Source organism: Eulemur rufifrons, chromosome 5, assembly GCF_041146395.1.
Source record: "Eulemur rufifrons isolate Redbay chromosome 5, OSU_ERuf_1, whole genome shotgun sequence".
Taxonomy (NCBI): Eukaryota; Metazoa; Chordata; class Mammalia; order Primates; family Lemuridae; genus Eulemur; species Eulemur rufifrons.
The window spans coordinates 54,619,011-54,636,277 of record NC_090987.1 but is presented as its reverse complement, the minus strand read 5'-3'; the positions used below and the strand labels follow the sequence as shown (position 1 = coordinate 54,636,277).

The window sequence follows — 17,267 nt, the reverse complement described above, 5'->3', positions numbered from 1 at the left end:
ATTGGTATTTACAGCTATAATTTCCCTCTAAGTCCTATTTTGCTCATTCATAAATTTTGGTATTCTTTAGGGTTTTGTGGGTTTGTTTGTTTTTATAGACAGGGTCTCTCTATGTCACCCAGGCTGGAGGGCAGTGGCGCAGTCATAGCTCACTGTAACCTCAAATTCCTGGGCTTGAGCAATCTTTTCACCTTGGCCTCCCAGGTAGCCAGGACTACAGGCATGCAACAAACACCATACCCGGCTAATGTTTTTAAAAATTTTTGTAGAGATGGGATCTCACTATGTTGCCTAGGCAGGTCTTGAATTCCTGGCCTCAAGATTCCTCCTGTCTGGGCCTCCTAAAGTGCTGGGATTATAGGCATGAGCCACCGTGCTTGGCCCTGTCATTTTTATTTCATTCATCTCTAGTTTACCCTATGATTTCTTCTTTGACCCATTAGTTATTTAGGAATATGTTGTTTAAATCCTATGTATTTGTGAATTTCCCAAATTTACTTTTTTCATAGGTTTCTATTTTCATTCTAAATTTTAAATTCATTCTAAATTATTCATTGGTTGGAGAACATACTTTGTATGACTTCAATTATTTTAAATTTACTGAGGCTTCTTTTATGACCTAACATACAGTCTCTCCTGGAGAATGTTCCATGTGCACTTAAGAATGTACATTCTGCTATTGTTGGATAGAGTATTCTGTAGATGTCTGTGAGGTCCAGTTGGTTAATAATGCTGTTCAAATCTTCTCTTTCCTTGTTTATCTTCTGTCTAGTTCTATCCATTATTGAAAGTGGGTATTGACATCTCTACCTATTATTATTTAATTGTATTTCCCTTCCATTCTCAGTTTTTGTTTTATGTATTTCGGGACTCTACTGTTAGGGGTATGTGGAGTTGAAGAACTTTAAAAAGCTGCACAGGTTTTTCGTTATATCTCTGCCCATTGCAATTCACTGGTTCAGTGGCCCACATGATATACCCACCAGTTGAAAACGCTGGAGTTCGGCGGCGTGTGTTTGGCCTTATTCTCTAGAGTGGACTCTCTTGTGTTGACATCTTCCTCAGTACAAAATTTTTTCTTCTGGCAGTATTTTCATAAATTAATAGTATAGTTCCTCTCCACTTAGTTTTATCCTAGTGGAAGTCAAAGAAGTTCTGCTTTTTCCTTTCTGTCTTATTTATGGTGAGTTATTATTTTATCAACATTCATCCGAAGATGCTGGACTACATCAGGAGACGTAGGACTTTTAATGATAGTGTAACTTTCTACTCATTTAATATTCTATCACTCTTTTCTCATTATTTTAAGTCCTAGCATTAAGTAAGACTTTGTTTTTGTAATAGGTGCTGTTCAGGGGCAGATACAGAATTTTTGCAAGAAGTAAGAAGTGAATTAATTAATAGATGAGGTTTCCTATCAGTCTGAGGGAAGATTTGTCATCAGCCATTGAAATTTGAACCTGTTGTTTTGTGTCTTTGAGACTTAACTGACATCATTCAGTTTTCTTGATTTAATGAATCATGCTCTCAGTGACCAGGAAAGTAACGCATTTTGTGTGTGAATAGGCATATAGAATCCGCATCAAAATGCAGTTCTTTCTTTTTTTTTTTGAGACAAGAGTCTCACTCTGTTGCCCGGGCTAGAGTGAGTGCCGTGGCGTCAGCCTAGCTCACAGCAACCTCAAACTCCTGGGCTCAAGCGATCCTACTGCCTCAGCCTCCCGAGTAGCTGGGACTACAGGCATGCACCACTATGCCCGGCTAATTTTTTCTATATAGATTTTTAGTTGTCCATATAATGTCTTTCTATTTTTAGTAGAGACGGGGTCTCGCTCTTGCTCAGGCTGGTCTCGAACTCCTGACCTCGAGCGATCCACCCGCCTCGGCCTCCCAGAGTGCTAGGATTATAGGCGTGAGCCACCGCGCCCGGACTGAAATGCAGTTATTTATTAATGGGCATGATGCTATCAACTTAAGAAGTCAGATCTACAAATAGAAGCAATGTATGAAGTTAAATAATTTCTCACTTACTATTTTATAAATTAGAAAGTGACCAATATTTAGTCTAGAATAGATGTGATATTTCAGAGTTTTAAACCTTTCTTGGACAAACTTTTGTAATGCATAAAGCATAGGTTCTTTTTTTACTCCCCAAAACAAAATGTTTTTCAGAAATATTTTATTTCAAGGAAGCACTGACCAAGTTTGTCAAAGATGGTAAGAATATGGTCCCAAGAGCTTACACGGGAAAGCAGTTCTCGTGATCCTCCCCAGTGGCCTAAGGCCTGACGGGGTTAAGTCTGATTTCTCTCTGGCTAGCTAAGTTTTAACTTTGGACTTTTTAAATAGTTGAGAAAAGCTTGAAACTTCCTTGACTTTTTATCTTCCAAAGTGTTTGGTTATGCTAAGTTCCTTATCAAGACAGTTTAAGAATAGAACTAATAGCAACAAATAGAATAAAGAATCTAAGTGAAATAGGAAACTGCCATTCTAGATCGCTGCTAGGAAGCTGGGCAGGAAGAAACTGTTAACTGTTGCTGGCAGGTCCACATCAGATACCGTGCTGGGTTTTTTACATATATTATCATTTTAATCTTGGCAACATCCAGTGAGAGAAGGTATAGTAGTTTTCCTCTTTTACAAGTAAAGAAACTAATGTTTAGAGAGCTTCGAGTAACTTGACCCGAATCACTTACTAGGTAAGTAGCAAAGTCAGAACTGAGACCCAAGCAGCTCAGTCATTGCCCGTAACGACTCATTGCCCTCTAGCCTTGAGACAGCCAGACCAGCATTGCTAAGAGTCTGTCGCTTAGGATGCTTAAGCAATTCAGAGCCTCCGAGAAAAACTAGGAGAAATGACTAGAGAGAACTATTTAATATTTGGGGGCTGAGCAACACACACACCTGATGTACATGTATAGACATACATATGGGGTGTGTGTACATATATGTACCTATACATCTACATACACATATACACTATTTTTTAAAGTTAGTGAACAATCACAGTAATAATAACACATATAGTGCTTAGGGACTCTTCTAAGCGTTTTGCATATATTAACTCATTTAATCCTTGCAACAACCCTCTTATGAACCCCATTGTACAGATAAGGAAACAAACTCAGAGAAATTCAGTGATCTGCCAAGGGTACACTGCGAGTAAGGTTCCAGCGCATACGGTCTGGCTCCAGACTCTGTGTTCTAACCCCCTCTGCTTTGCCTCGGGGAGAAGCTCACCCCGTGGCAGGGGCAGGTCAGGGGGCATCCCAACCGGCGGCCCCGGTGTGTGGAGCAGGACGTGTGTGGAGCAGGACGGTGGAAAGCCGGCAGTGTGCTGGCCCTGGACCTCGGGAGCCCTAGGGCTGGGTGCTGATGCTGGTCCAGAGCACGGGCTCCCCTGGCTTTCCTGGGGGAGCAGCGAGGAGGCTCGTGCTTTCTGGAAAGTGTCAGTTGGAGGCAGACTGGCTCCTGAAACTCAAATAATGGGGTTACTAATGAAAGCCGGTAGAGGTGCTAGTTTAGAACATTATATCAATAGTTCAGAAACTGCCTTTCCCAAAGAAGCCAGCAGGCAAGAGTCGGAGTGAAGACAGTTAGGTCTGATGAGGAGAAGAGTCTAGAAACCCACAGGGGAGGAGGTCATCGGTGCATGTGTGCCCCCCCAGCAGTGCTTGCTCGGAGAGGGAGAATGCTGTCTTTCCTGAGGGGTTAAGAAAGCAAGTAGGAATAACAGGCGCCAGGGCCCAGCCGGAGGCTGAAGGAGGGTAAAGGCAAACCCAGGGAACAAGAAGATGCCAGAATGGGTGTGTTGGTGGCCGCAGCCTGGCCAGCCTCTGAGGAGCTTTGAGAAAACAGAGAAGAAAGTGAGTAAGTCTGTAAAAATTCTCCAGCTCCTTTACTCTTGTTTTCTTTACCTTGAAGTTCTTCGTGAAAGTTCCTTGTAGGAAATGTCAGTTGGTGTCTCCTGACCAAAGGCTGGGGAGAGGGGCCTTCCCGCATGGGCCTGAAGGTGGCGCCCTTTCCTGCCCGGCCTGCAGGGGCAGGGGCCTCTCTCCTGGTGGCCTGGCCGCGCCATGACTAAGACAGGAGCGGCCCAGACACAGGGACAGTAAAGGGTCACTCAGATTTCGAAGGCGCAAATGATTTCCTTCTCTTGAGACCTAGACAGTGAGCTCCCAGCACCTGGCTTTTGGTGGCATGCTCATCGTAACTGTAGGGCAGCTGCATGCTAGGGGCTTGGGGTTAGTTTATAAATGCAAAAAGCAAAGTGTCGTCTAAGTGACAATTGGAGAATCCCTCAGATGACAGTGAACTGCTGATGAGAAGTACAGGGGAGCTGAGACGTAAGGACCGTCAGTCATACGTTCCTCTTGTCACTCACACCTGGGCAGGTGCTCGCCTGCTAGGCAGAATCACCCATTGTTCAGATATTCTCTCTCCCTCTCCCCACCCACTCTTCCTCTTGGCACTCGTTGTTGAGTGGGCACAAAGGCGACGCAGCCTCCCGTGCTGCAGACAGCTTCAGCCAGAATCTTCTGCACTCCGGCAGTTCACAGGAGCAGCCCAGGACAGGAAACAGAGTTCCCAGCAACGGCTGGTGGAGTTTAGGTTCCTGCTGAGGCCAGACACTGCTCCTAAGCTTTGGGTGGAGCAAGCAGATTTCTGTCATCCCTCTTGAGCGCGTCAACTGCGTCGCCAGCTGAATCAACTGGAGCCGGTCTGCGCAGGAGACTTGGCGCCCCGCACGGGGGTGGGCGCACCGCAGCCGCTAGGTGTGAGCCTGGCCTGCCCCCGCGCTGGGGCGTTGCTGGGCCCCTCCCTGCTTCAGGTTCCTCACAGGTGGAATAAAGGTGCCGCAGCAGAGCCACAGGCCGTGAGGATTAGAAGGATGGTGTTTGCGAGCGTGCTTGGCATGGAGTGCTGATCAGCAGTGGCTTTTTCCTTTCTTGCATGAAAAGATGAACTGATCCATCAAAGTCCTTCCTAACACTGGTGATAGAAAAGCCTGGTTCTGGTGTCGCTGAGCCCAGGAAAGTCCCCGCACCACTGAGGTTTGGCAGCTGATCTTCTGTCCAGTGTTTGGGTCTTTTAGGTCCCGCTACTTTCCCGGTACACGCCATGGTGTGTTGGGACGGAGCCACAGGTCCTTGTGGAAGAACAGGGACCGCAGGTCTGGAGGACTCTTGCAGCCCTTGGAAAGGACTCTCGGAAGGGCTCAGTCTCACCTCCAGCCACCCTTCCTATTTTCTACGAGAGCTTAATGTGAAAATTCTAGTCGGTTATCACTTCCACCGCGTGCAGCACGATAACACAAAGCTTTTCCACTCGTGAGCAGATACTGCTCCTGACCTGGAAACAGGACCTGCAGTTATGCTCACAATGATAGAGAAAATGTTAGGGAAGGGACGGGAGTTGGGGTGGAGCCCCTCCCACAGAGCCAGGCGCCCACCCCCGTAGCCTCGCTCCATGTGCACTCTTGATGACTCGGAGTAGAGGACATTGAGTATTATTGAATTCTTTACAAAGACACCAGTTTTGTAGATTACATTATTACACTATTTTTTTTGAGACAGGGTCTCTGTCACCCAGGCTAGTGGCACAGTGTCATCATAGCTCACTGCAGCCTCAAACTCCTGGGCTCAAGCGATCCTCCTGCCTCAGCCTCCTGAGTAGCTGGGACTACAGGTGTGAGACACCACGCCTGGCCCATTGTTACATTTATTATAGGAACACAGTGAGATTTACACAGTGAAAATAATTCTAAAAATTTGTCACATCCTTTAGTTATTCAGTTGGTCTACTGGAAATAGCACTGAAGACTTGTCTGTCTTCATTTTTGTAATATTTTAAATTTCTTGAAAATAAAGAGAAGTGATAGCAACATTGGACCTTTGTAAAGGCCTTGAGAAGTTTTTGAATTTTAATTAAATTTTGATTGCCCTAGAAAAAGTGTATCTTTTCATTTACTATTTCCATTTCTTATGCAGCATAAGCTCTTAAATCAATCAGTAGTACTGCAGTGAGGGAATTTAAATTACCATTAAATGTATTTTGCAATTTGATCATAGCTATAATCCACATTACTTATAAGTATGAGAATATAAAACTGAAAGATAACTTGGTTTTGGGTTCAGATTTACTTGAATTCTAATTCTAGCTTTATGATTTTCTCTGATTTTCTCTCTCTGAGCCTCAGTTCTAGCTATAAATAAGAGTTACATATCTATCTTGCAGGCTTGTAAAATTATACATAAATATTAAGTTTTCCCCCTTTACCTCTTTTTCTCCTACTTAGAAATCATTTTAATTATTTTTCTGAATGAGTAATAAATGCACATGGCAAAAAAAAAAAAAAAAATAGAAAAGGGTTGGAAGGTAAAAAGTTCATCTCACTCCCACGTGGAACCTGTTTCCCAGGCCTCTACCAGCACTCCCTTGTTACCTGTGTCTGTGTGCACACCTCAAGAGATCGTGTGCATGTACAAGTACATTCTTTCACACACACCTCTTTAAGATAGTTACTAACATAATATGCACATTGTCCTTCCCCAACAAAATCTCTCCTAGTCTCATAGTCTTAAAACCAGTTATCTATTGGTCACTGACCTATTAGTTTTCCTTTAGCCCAGAGGAAAATAGACATTTCTGAGGCTATTCTGCCAAACAAACAAACAAACAAAAAATCTCCATGTTATTTCCACAGAAAAGAGTTACAGATGACAGTGGAAATATGGTTGCCCATAGCAACAAATTAGCAAAGGCTATTTTAAGAAAACATGTAACATCTCTGAAGGAAACATCACAGCTTTGAAGTCCAGGAGTCTGAGAAAGGGACTTCATGAATACTGTCACTAAGAGTTAAAGCTTAGGCTTTTGTGAATGTTTCCAGTCTTCATATAAACCTTACAAGTTTCTCTGAAATGGCTTCACTATACAGAATGCTGTTTTCTTTTTACATCTGCATCAACAGTTCCCTCAAATGTCTAAAATTCCTTCTTACCAAAGCTTGCAATGTCAAGGCCTAGATGGGCTTCTATTTGCTATTTTCTAGAACTGAATAACAAAACAAGTACTTCACAAAATTTTAGACTAAGAATACAGAATACAATACATTCTCCAAAAAAGAATACGTAGACCATATATTCTTTTCCAGTATTTGGAGGTGTTGTCTTTCTGTGGTTGAGTTTTAAGAGTTTATGGGTCGGGCGCGGTGGCTCACGCCTGTAATCCTAGCACTCTGGGAGGCCGAGGCAGGTAGATCGTTTGAGCTCAGGAGTTCAAGACCAGCCTGAGCAAGAGCAAGACCCCATCTCTACTAAAAATAGAAAGAAATTATATGGACAACTAAAAATATGTAGAAAAAATTAGCCAGGTATGGTGGCACATGCCTGTAGTCCCAGCTACTCGGGAGGCTGAGGCAGGTGGATTGCCTGAGCCCAGGAATTTGAGGTTGCTGTGAGCTAGGCTGACGCCATGGCACTCTAACCCGGGCAACAGAGTGAGACTCTGTCTTATGGGAGAGAGGGGGGAAGAAAGAGTTTCTTTATGTATTCCAGATACTAGGCCATTTTCATATATGTGATAAATTTTTTTCTCCACTTTACAAATATTTTCTCCATTATATAAGTTGTCTATTCATTTTCTTAGTAGTGACTTTCAAAGTGCCAATTTGTAATTTTGTGAAGTCCAATTTGTCTGTTTTTTCTTTGGTTGCTTAGAAACCATTGACTAATTTGAGGTCACAAAAACTTCCAAGAATTTATAGTTTTACACTTACATTTAGGTGTTTGATCCATTTTAAGTTAATACTTGTATATGGTGTGAGGTAGGGGTCCAGCTCCGTCTTTTTGCAGGTGGACGTCCAGTTTTCTCAATACCATTTGTTGAAGAGACTGTTCTTTTCCCCACTGAGTGGCCTTGGAACCATTGTTGAAAATAAATTGGCCATAGATGTGTGCGTTTATTTCTGGACTCTTAATTTTATTTCATTAAATTATATGTCTATCTTTATGCCAGTACCACACTGTCTTAATCAGTATAATTTTGTAGTAGCTTTGTTTTTCCTTTTTCTGATAAGAGGTACATTAAAGTAGCAATGGAAGGCTGTCAGTTGGTGTCTTGAGAGAAACAACAGAACCAGAAAATAATGGAGTGAAGTGCTGGGAGGAAAAAACCTGCCAACCTAAATACCTAGAGAAAGAAAATCCGTCAAAACTAAATGAAAGGGTTAGTTCATCCTGAAGCAAACAGATCTAAATTCGTGAATCTAATGTAGCCTCAAAACATGTGAAGGAAAACTGATGGATATAGAAGGAGAAATAGACAGTTCCACTATTATAGTGGGAAATTTAAATGCATCTCTTGTTAATAAGCTCACCAAGGATCTAGAAGACTTGACCATCACAATTGACAGGCAAGATGTAACTGACATGTATATTTCTGTAGCACTCATCAACTACAGTATATATATAATTTTTTTTAAAGAGGGTCTTCCTCTGTCACTGCAGCTACACTGCCATGGCATCATCATAGCTCACTGAAACCCCCAACTCCCAGGCTCCAGTGATCCTCCTGCCTCAGCCTCCTGAGCAGCTGGGACTACAGGCGCACACCACCACACTTGGCTAATTTTTCTGTTTTTTTGTAGGGCTGGAGTCTTGTTCATGCTCAGGCCGGTCTTGAACTCCTGGCCTCAAGCAATCCTCCCACCTCGGATTCCCAAAGTGCTAGGATTACAGGTGTGAGCCACCACACCCAGCCAATAGTATATATATTATTTTCAAGTACACATGTATCATTTACTAAGACCATATACTGGATGTTAAGCAAATTTTAGCAAATAGATAGGGATTAAAATCATACAGAGTATGTTTTCTGACCAGTGGAATTAAGTGATAAATCAATAACAAAAACATAATTGAGAAAGATCCCCATATGTTTGGAATTAAGCAGTATACTTCTAAAAAAAATTCATGGATCAAAGAGGAAATTGCAGTGGAAATTATTAAAAATGTTTAATTGAGTGCTGATAAAAATATGCCATGTCTAAACTTGTGTGATGGAGCTCAAGCCATGTTAGAGGGAAACCTGTGACTTTCCACTTAAATATGGAAAGTCTACGATTGATGTTGTAAGCATTCTACCAAACAAAGAACAACAAACGAAATCAAATGAAGGCAATAAAGATTATAAATGAAGTCAATGGAAAACAAATGCACAATAAGAAAAAATCAACCAAGCACAATGTTGTTTCTTTAAAAAGATTAATAAAATTAATAAACCTCTGTTGATCAAGAAAGAAAACCTAAATGATCCCTATCAGGAGTGAAGGGGGGCACTGCTACCAAGCCTACGTATGTTAAAAAGAATGATCATAATAAAGCACATAGAGATAGAAAGTAGAAGAGCAGTTATGAGGGCTTGTAAGGAGGGAAAAAAGGGAGTTGTTTAGTGGGCATAGAGTTTCAGATTTGTAAGGTGAAAAAGTTGGCGATCTGTTTCACAATAATGTGAATATACTTGCCATACTGAAGAGCATGCTTAAAAATGGTTGAGATGGCAAATTGTATGCTATGTGCTTTTTACGACAATAAAGAAAACAATAATAATAAAACGGTGTTAGGAGAACTTTGTTAGTAAATTCTGAAAAGTAAATGAAGTCGACAAATTCTTAAACAATACAAATTGATATAGGAAGAAATAGGAAATCTGAATTCTCCTACATCTAGGCAATAAATTGAATACATAGTTTAAAACCTTCCCTCAAAGAAAAACTCTAGGCCTGGATGATTTCACTGATGAATTCCTTTCAACATTTAAGGAAAAAATAACACCAGTCTTACACAAATTTGTCCAGAGAGTAGCAAAAGAAGAAAACTTCCCAAGTCCTTCTATGAGACCAACATAGCATTAATACCAAATCATTACAAGGACATTACAAAAAGGGAAATTATTCTGCTTATTGTAGGATCTTAAAAAAAAAGAAAGAAAGTAAATTACAGGTTAATTTCTTATATGAATATAGATGTAAGTGTTTTAAACAAAATACTAGCTAAATGAATCTGACAATATATAAATAGGAAAAAAATGTTACAATCAAGTTGGCTTTATTTTTAAAAATGCAAGATTGAAAGTGTGATTCAGCACATTAATAGAATAAAAGTGGAAAGTCATGTTTTCACCTTAATAGATACAGAAAAAAGCATTTGCTAAAATTAAATAGCCATTCTTGATTTTAAGAGAAAAGAACTTTTAGCAAACTAGGAAAAACAGAGACTTCTTTAATATGTATTTTCAACACTACAGCAAACATCATACTTCATGGTGAAATACTGAAAATTTTTTTCCCTAAGATTTTAAATAAATAAGGACACTAGCTGTTACAATCTCTTTCAACATTACATTGGCAGTGTTAGCCATTATGATAAGGCAAGAAAACTAAATAAAAGGTGTAAGGATTAGAAAGGAAGAAATAAAACTGTCACTATTCACAGACAACACAGCAGTATATGTAGAAAATTCAGTATATTCTACAAACTAGCTCTTAAAATGAATAAATGTGGCAGAGTCATTTATATTTCTATATACCAATAATCAATTAAAAATGAAATTTTCAGAAAGATACCATTTATGAGAGCATCAAATAAACATACTGAGGAGTACATCTAAGAGCAGGCTTTTACATAGAAAGCTGCATGCATTATTGAGAGAAGTTAAAGATGACCTAAATAAACGAATGTAAGAGGTTGACAGAATGGAAGACTCAATATTGTAAAGGTGTTGCTTCTCCCCAAAGTGATCTATCGATTGACGCAATTTCAATCACATCCCAGTGCGGGGGGTGGCAACTTGATGTACGGATTCTAGAATCTGTACGGAAATGAAAAGGGCCAAGAGTAACGAGACAATCTTGAAGAACAATAAAGCGGAGGGGCTCACAGAACTGGAATTTAGGACTTTTTATAAAAATATGGCAATTAAGACAGTGAGGTGCTGATGCAGGATGAACGAAGAGCTCACAGGACAGAACACAGTGCTGAAGCGACGCGCGCGTGACAAAGGTGGCGGGCGCAGCGGCGGGGATGGGGCGGTCTTTGCAAGGTGGTGCTGGCTCAGCTGAATGGCTACATAGAAAAAAATGAATCTTAATTTCCTGCTTCACACCACATTCAAAAATTAACTTAAAATGGAGCATAGACCTAAATGCAAAAGGTAAAACAACGAAGCTTCTAAAAGATAAAACAGAATATTGTCAAAACCTTAGATAGGCAAAGATTTCTTTTAAAGGACTCAGAAAAGCACTAACCATAAAATACAAGATAAGTTGGTCCATACTAAAAGGAACAAATTGTGTTGGTAGCGTGCGGTGGCTCACGCCTGTAATCCTAGCACTCTGGGAGGCCGAGGCGGGTGGATCGCTTGAGCTCAGGAGTTAGAGACCAGCCTGAGCAAGAGTGAGAACCTGTCTCTACTAAAAATAGAAAAATTATCTGGGGTCTGGCATGCACCTGTAGTCCTAGCTACTCAGGAGGCTGAGGCAGGAGGATCGCTTGAGCCCAGGAGTTTTAGGTTGCTGTGAGCTAGGCTGACGCCCCTACACTCTAGCCCAGGTGACAGAGTGAGACTCTGTTTCAAAAAAGAAAGAAATTATGTTCATCAAAGTGCACTCTTTGGAAGAGGATACCTGCAATACTTATAACTCACAAAGGACTCGTAGTCAGAGTAAGGAAAAAAGACTGACAACCTGATGGAAAAATGAGCAAAAGAAATAATTGGACATTTCGGAGTGAACCAGATATACAGATAGCCTAAAAACACATGAAAAGTTTTCATCCTTTTTAGTCATCAGGGGAATATAAATTAGAACCACAGCAAAATGCCATTACACACCCACCAGAAGTACTAAAGTGAAAAAGACAGAAAATATCAAGAATTGGCACAGATAATAGAACAATTAGAATTCTTACCTGCCGGTGGAGTCACAGTTGGCACAGACGCCTTGGAAGCCTGCCGGTGTGTGCTGAAGCTGAGCATATGCATGCCCAGCGTCCCAGCCCTTGCACCCCTGGGCGTTACCAAGAGAATTGCACACACACGTGTACAAAAGATATACACAGAATGAATGTTCCTAACAGCAGCACTCGTAAGAGCCCCTAAATGGAAACAGTGCCGACGTCTGTCAGGAAAGCGTAGGCAAGTAGGTTACGCGGAGGTCACACAATGGCATGGCCTGCGGCAGTGGAAGTGAGCGGGCTGCTGCTGTGTTCGGTGATAGGGATGAATGTTGCAACATAAATGTCAGACTTTTCTTTTTTCTTTTTCTTTGTCTTGAGACAGGGTCTTGCTCTGTCACTGGACTAGAGTGCAGTGACATCGTCATCGCTCACGCAACCTCCAACTCCTGGGTTCAAGCGATCCTCCTGCCTCAGCCTCCAGAGTAGCTGGGACTACAGGCACGTTCACCACGCCCGGCTAATTTTTCTATTTTTAGTAGAGATGGGATCTTGCCATGTTGCCCAGGCTGATCCCATGATGATCTACACAGAAACTTCTGTGACCAAATGTGGGTGGGTTCCCACACAAAGCAAGCAATCAGTTCTACAGCGGACACCAGCTGGGTGTCCTCCAGTTCAATGCAATCTTGACATTCTCTACCTGGAGGAAGCATCAGATCCCACAGGCCGAGGGCTTTGTCCCATGAGACTGTCCCACCACCCCCCACCCCGCTTTTGATACCAATTACAAGTCCCAAGGTGTTTACTCTGTGCTTCCAACCGACCAGCTATAAATGGGGGTTCCCACAATGCCCTCCTTGGGTTTGATTAATTTGCTGGAGCAGCTCACAGAACTCTGGGAAACACTTAACGTTTACTGGTTTATTATAAAGGGCATTACAAAGGATGCTGACAAAGAGATGCATAGGGCGAGGTACGGGGGGAGGGGCGCGGAGCTTCCATGCAGTCCTGGAGGCACCACCCTCAGGGCCTCCTTGTGTCCAGCTGTCCGCAAGCTCTCTGAAGCCTGTCCTTTTGGGTTTTTATGGAGGCTTCGTTACATGGGCACAACTGATTAAACCATTGGCCATTGGCCATCAACCTAACCTTCGGCCCCTGCCCTCCCTGAGGTTGCGGGATGGGGCTGGAGGTCCCCACCCTCTGAACCTGCCTTGGTCTTGGTGACCAGCCCCCATCCTGAAGCTGCCCAGAGGCTGCCAGCCACCAGTCAACTCATTAGCATACAAAAGACAGCTCTGTGGAGTTTCCAAGTATTTTGGGAGTTGTGTATCAAGGATAAAGACCAATATATATTTCACACTATCACAGATGGCTTTAGTTCATCCTGCAGCGCAGAAACCTCCATATTATCTCTCTTTTTTTTTTAATCTTTCACTCTTTAGCACTATTAGATTGTGCAAATTCCTTTGGGGGCTGAAACTCCATTATCAAAGGTGAAACATCCCATATTTTACATAGGACTTTATTCTTAGAGGACTACTTCGTGCAGATAGGAAGCATTTTGAATTCATCTCAATTTTTTATTATTTATTTATCTTTAGAGATAGGGATCTTACTATGTTGCCCAGGCTGGTCTCAAACTCCTGGGCTCAAGTAATCCTCCTGCCTCGTCTTGCCTTGTAGCTGGGACTACAAACATGCGCCACCGTGCCCATCTTTATTCCAATTTTTTAAGTGCATATTTTTAAATATAGAAAAGTTTAGAAAACAGAATTGGTCCCAGCACTCATACACCAGTATGTGAGATGCTTTTATTTGATGCCTGTCTGTACTCTGTAGCAGCCTTCCTCTCCTCCCTGTCCACCACACCATTTGAAAAATGGGAACAAAGTTACAGAACTTATAACACCTAATTTCAAGACTTACAAAGCTACAGTAATCAAGACAATGTGATATTAGTGTTGTTAAAAGAAAAACTTTAGAGAAATTAAATTTAACGGGGTTTAATTGAGCAAAGAATTATTCAAGAATAGGGTCAAAGTGACTCGAGGCTGCCATGTGGTCATGTTGCATTTATGGACAGAAAAGTGAAAGTGACATGCATGAAAGGAAGTGAGGTACAGAAACAACGAGATTGGTTACAGCTCCGCTTTGCCTTATTTGAACATGGTTTAAACAGTTGACTGCCTGTGATTGGCCAAAACCCAGGTGCTATGATTGGCTGAGACTGAGCTACTTAGTACAAGGGTAGGTTACAGTCTGTTTACGTATCCAGGTAGGTGACATATCAGGGATATGTATGGAAAAACCTTTGAGCTGAACTTAAAATATGTAAGGAAGCAGCGTTAGGCTAAACTTAATTTAGCAGTGTAAAGATAGACAAATGGATTCCTGGAACACAACAGTGCCCAGAAGTAGACCCATATGTATACAGTCAGTAGATTTTCAACATAGGTGCCAAGGCAATTCAATGGGGGAAGGACAATCTTTTTTTTTTTTTTTTTTTTTTTTTTGAGACAGAGTCGCACTCTGTTGCCCAGGCTAGAGTGAGTGCCGTGGCGTCAGCCTAGCTCACAGCAACCTCAAACTCCTGAGCTCAAGCGATCCTCCTGTCTCAGCCTCCCGAGTAGCTGGGACTACAGGCATGCACCACCATGCCCAGCTAATTTTTTCTATATATATTTTTAGCTGTCCATATAATTTCTTTCTATTTTTAGTAGAGACGGGATCTCGCTCTTGCTCAGGCTGGTCTCGAACTCCTGAGCTCAAACGATCCGCCCACCTCGGCCTCCCAGAGTGCTAGGATTACAGGCGTGAGCCACTGTGCCCGGCCAGGGAAGGACAATCTTTTAAAGAAATGATGATGGACCAAAATTGCATATCACATGCAAAAAAAGTGGATATCCATATGAACTTCAACTCTTATTTTCCACCATATTCAAAAATTTAGTGGATCATCTAAATGCAAGTGGATCATGTAAATAAATGTAAGAACTGAAACTATGAAACTTCTAGATGAACACATAGGAGAAAATCTTAATAACCTTAGGATTGACAATGTTTCTTAAATGTTGTACAAAAAGCACAAACTATAAAAGGAAAAATCAATAAATTAGATCTTATCAAACTATGAAACTTTTGTTCTCCAAAAGATACTGCTATGAAAATGAAAGGGCAAGCCACAGACTGGGAGAAAATATTTGCAGAATGTATGTTTGACAGATGACATATCTAGAATGTTTTTTACAACTTTTATACTTGATAATACAAAGACAACCAAATTTTTTTAATGGACTAAAGATTAGAACGAAACACTTCACAAAAGAAGGTATACAATTGGTGAATAAGCACTTCAAGAGACGCTCAACGTCATGAGTCATCAGGGAGAATACAAATGAAAACCACAATGGAATACTGCGACAGTCCTGCTAGAATAGCTAAAATTTTTACAGCCTGGCCATATCAAGTGTTGGTAAGGATGCAGAGGAACTGGAATTTTCATACACCACTGATAGGAATGTAAAATGGTATCACCATTTTAGAAAACAATTTGGCAGTTTCTTAAAAATTAAGCATATCGCTACCCAGTCATTCCACTCATAGCCATTTACCCAAGAGACGTGAAAGCTTATGGTCACACATGGACTTGTACACAAATGTTCATGGCAGCTTTGTTTGTAAGAGTATATACTATGCGATTCCATTTATATAAAATTCTAGGCCGGGCGTGGTGGCTCATGCCTGTAGTCCCAGCTACTCGGGAGGCTGAGGCAGGAGGATCCCTTGAGCTCAGGAGTTTGAGGTTGCTGTGAGCTAGGCTGACGCCATGGCACTCTAGCCCGGGCAACAGAGCGAGACTCTGTCTCCAAAAAAAAAAAAGTTCTGGAAAGATGCAAACTAATCTGTTTACCTGGTGATAGAAGTAGGGCAGAGACAAGGTGAAGGGATTACCAAGAGGCACAGGAAAGGGGTGGGAGGAAATCCTCATCTTCCATCGTGAGAATTCAGTAGATAAAGTCTAAGACTGAAAAAATTAGGAAGGATCAACATAGGTGTACGCTTTAGAGACATGGAGGTCGATACCGTAAGCAGCAGCTGAAAGTGGCTCTGAGAAAGGAGAGATTACTGACTGGGCTTAAGAGCAGTGTCAAAATCAGAATGATGGCGAATGTTTCACTGAGAAGACCAAACCCTCTCTGTGCTGCAGGTGCCACATAAGCACCTCCTTTCCATGTTCATTACATGTGGAATTAATTAACTAAACCATGTGAAGGTATAACTTTAATATAACTTAAACTTTATTAAATGTATTAACAGAGTCAGAGCCTCAAGGTCACACCCCCCTGTCTACCCAGCTGATGAAGGGGCTCCGTGCAGACCCCAGCCCCAGGATCAGCCTGGAACAGGGCCTCCAACAGGAGGGCTGGGGCACGTGTCCATATGATCTGTGTCCCTAGGAAGAAGTCTTCAAATTTTAAGTGGAACCTTTTTAAGAGCACCAGGTAGCTTTTGCTTTGAAGAGCTCCAGCGGTCAGTTTCTTAGGGATACAAACATTGGAACTCAGATGTTGCAAGTGTGCTTAGATTAAGGGGTGCCTGCATCTTCCCATCTCTCTAATAAGAGCCCAAAATGAGGGATAGTTGAGAAAATGTGATGCATCGAAGACAGTCCACATTCTTTCCTCCAGGCCATATGGGAAAGGTGGGTCCGATGACTTAAGCTGTTTCTCTTGTTCCTTTTCAGGTGGTCACTTCTTTCATCGAAACTCTCTGTCCCCTCGGAGCCTGGTATATGAGAGTGAATTCTCCACAATCGAACCTTCTTTGGACATGTATGATGAGAACAAAACCTGATTTTTAAAAATGGGTTGTTGGGAGTCATATCTTTTGTGATTTGATTTATGATCACCTTTATTTTGTATTCTCCTGTCCGCGTCTGTTTCAGAAGAGTGGCAGCGCTTTCCAAGCACGGTTGGGGTTCAGGGTTAATTTGCAAAGTTCCCCAAGATGCGGCTTTGAGGACAGCCTTATTGCCCAGGTGGGCCTTGTGATACTGATCCCACCCACGAGCCTGGCTGTTTCCAGAGAATAGGCAGCCTGGGGGTTAATGTTGTGTTGCAAACACATCTCTGACATGCTATGCTGTGTCTGGTGGAGTTGGGGTTTCTATAAACTAATTTCTGTGATCTCCACTTACAATGTGCACTAAAGCTGCGGGTGAAACGTCTCACCCATGCTGAACGCAAGTCGCTGCTCCTGCCCTGCTCTGTATTCCCTTCTGTCTTACACTCTACTTCTTGTTAAGGAGCG

At 41.9% G+C, this 17,267-nt stretch overlaps 1 protein-coding gene across 1 annotated transcript in view; it reads left to right on the top strand.

Moving 5' to 3' along the window:
- RNF130 (ring finger protein 130) overlaps positions 1-16,859 on the top strand; it is a 109,769-nt gene extending 92,910 nt beyond the window's left edge. Inside the window, exon 8 of the mRNA XM_069468599.1 lies at positions 16,702-16,859. Coding sequence (XP_069324700.1) covers positions 16,702-16,811 — 110 coding nt within the window. The 3' untranslated portion in view covers positions 16,812-16,859. The remainder of the gene's footprint in view (positions 1-16,701) is intronic.
- Positions 16,860-17,267: the final 408 nt, after the last annotated feature.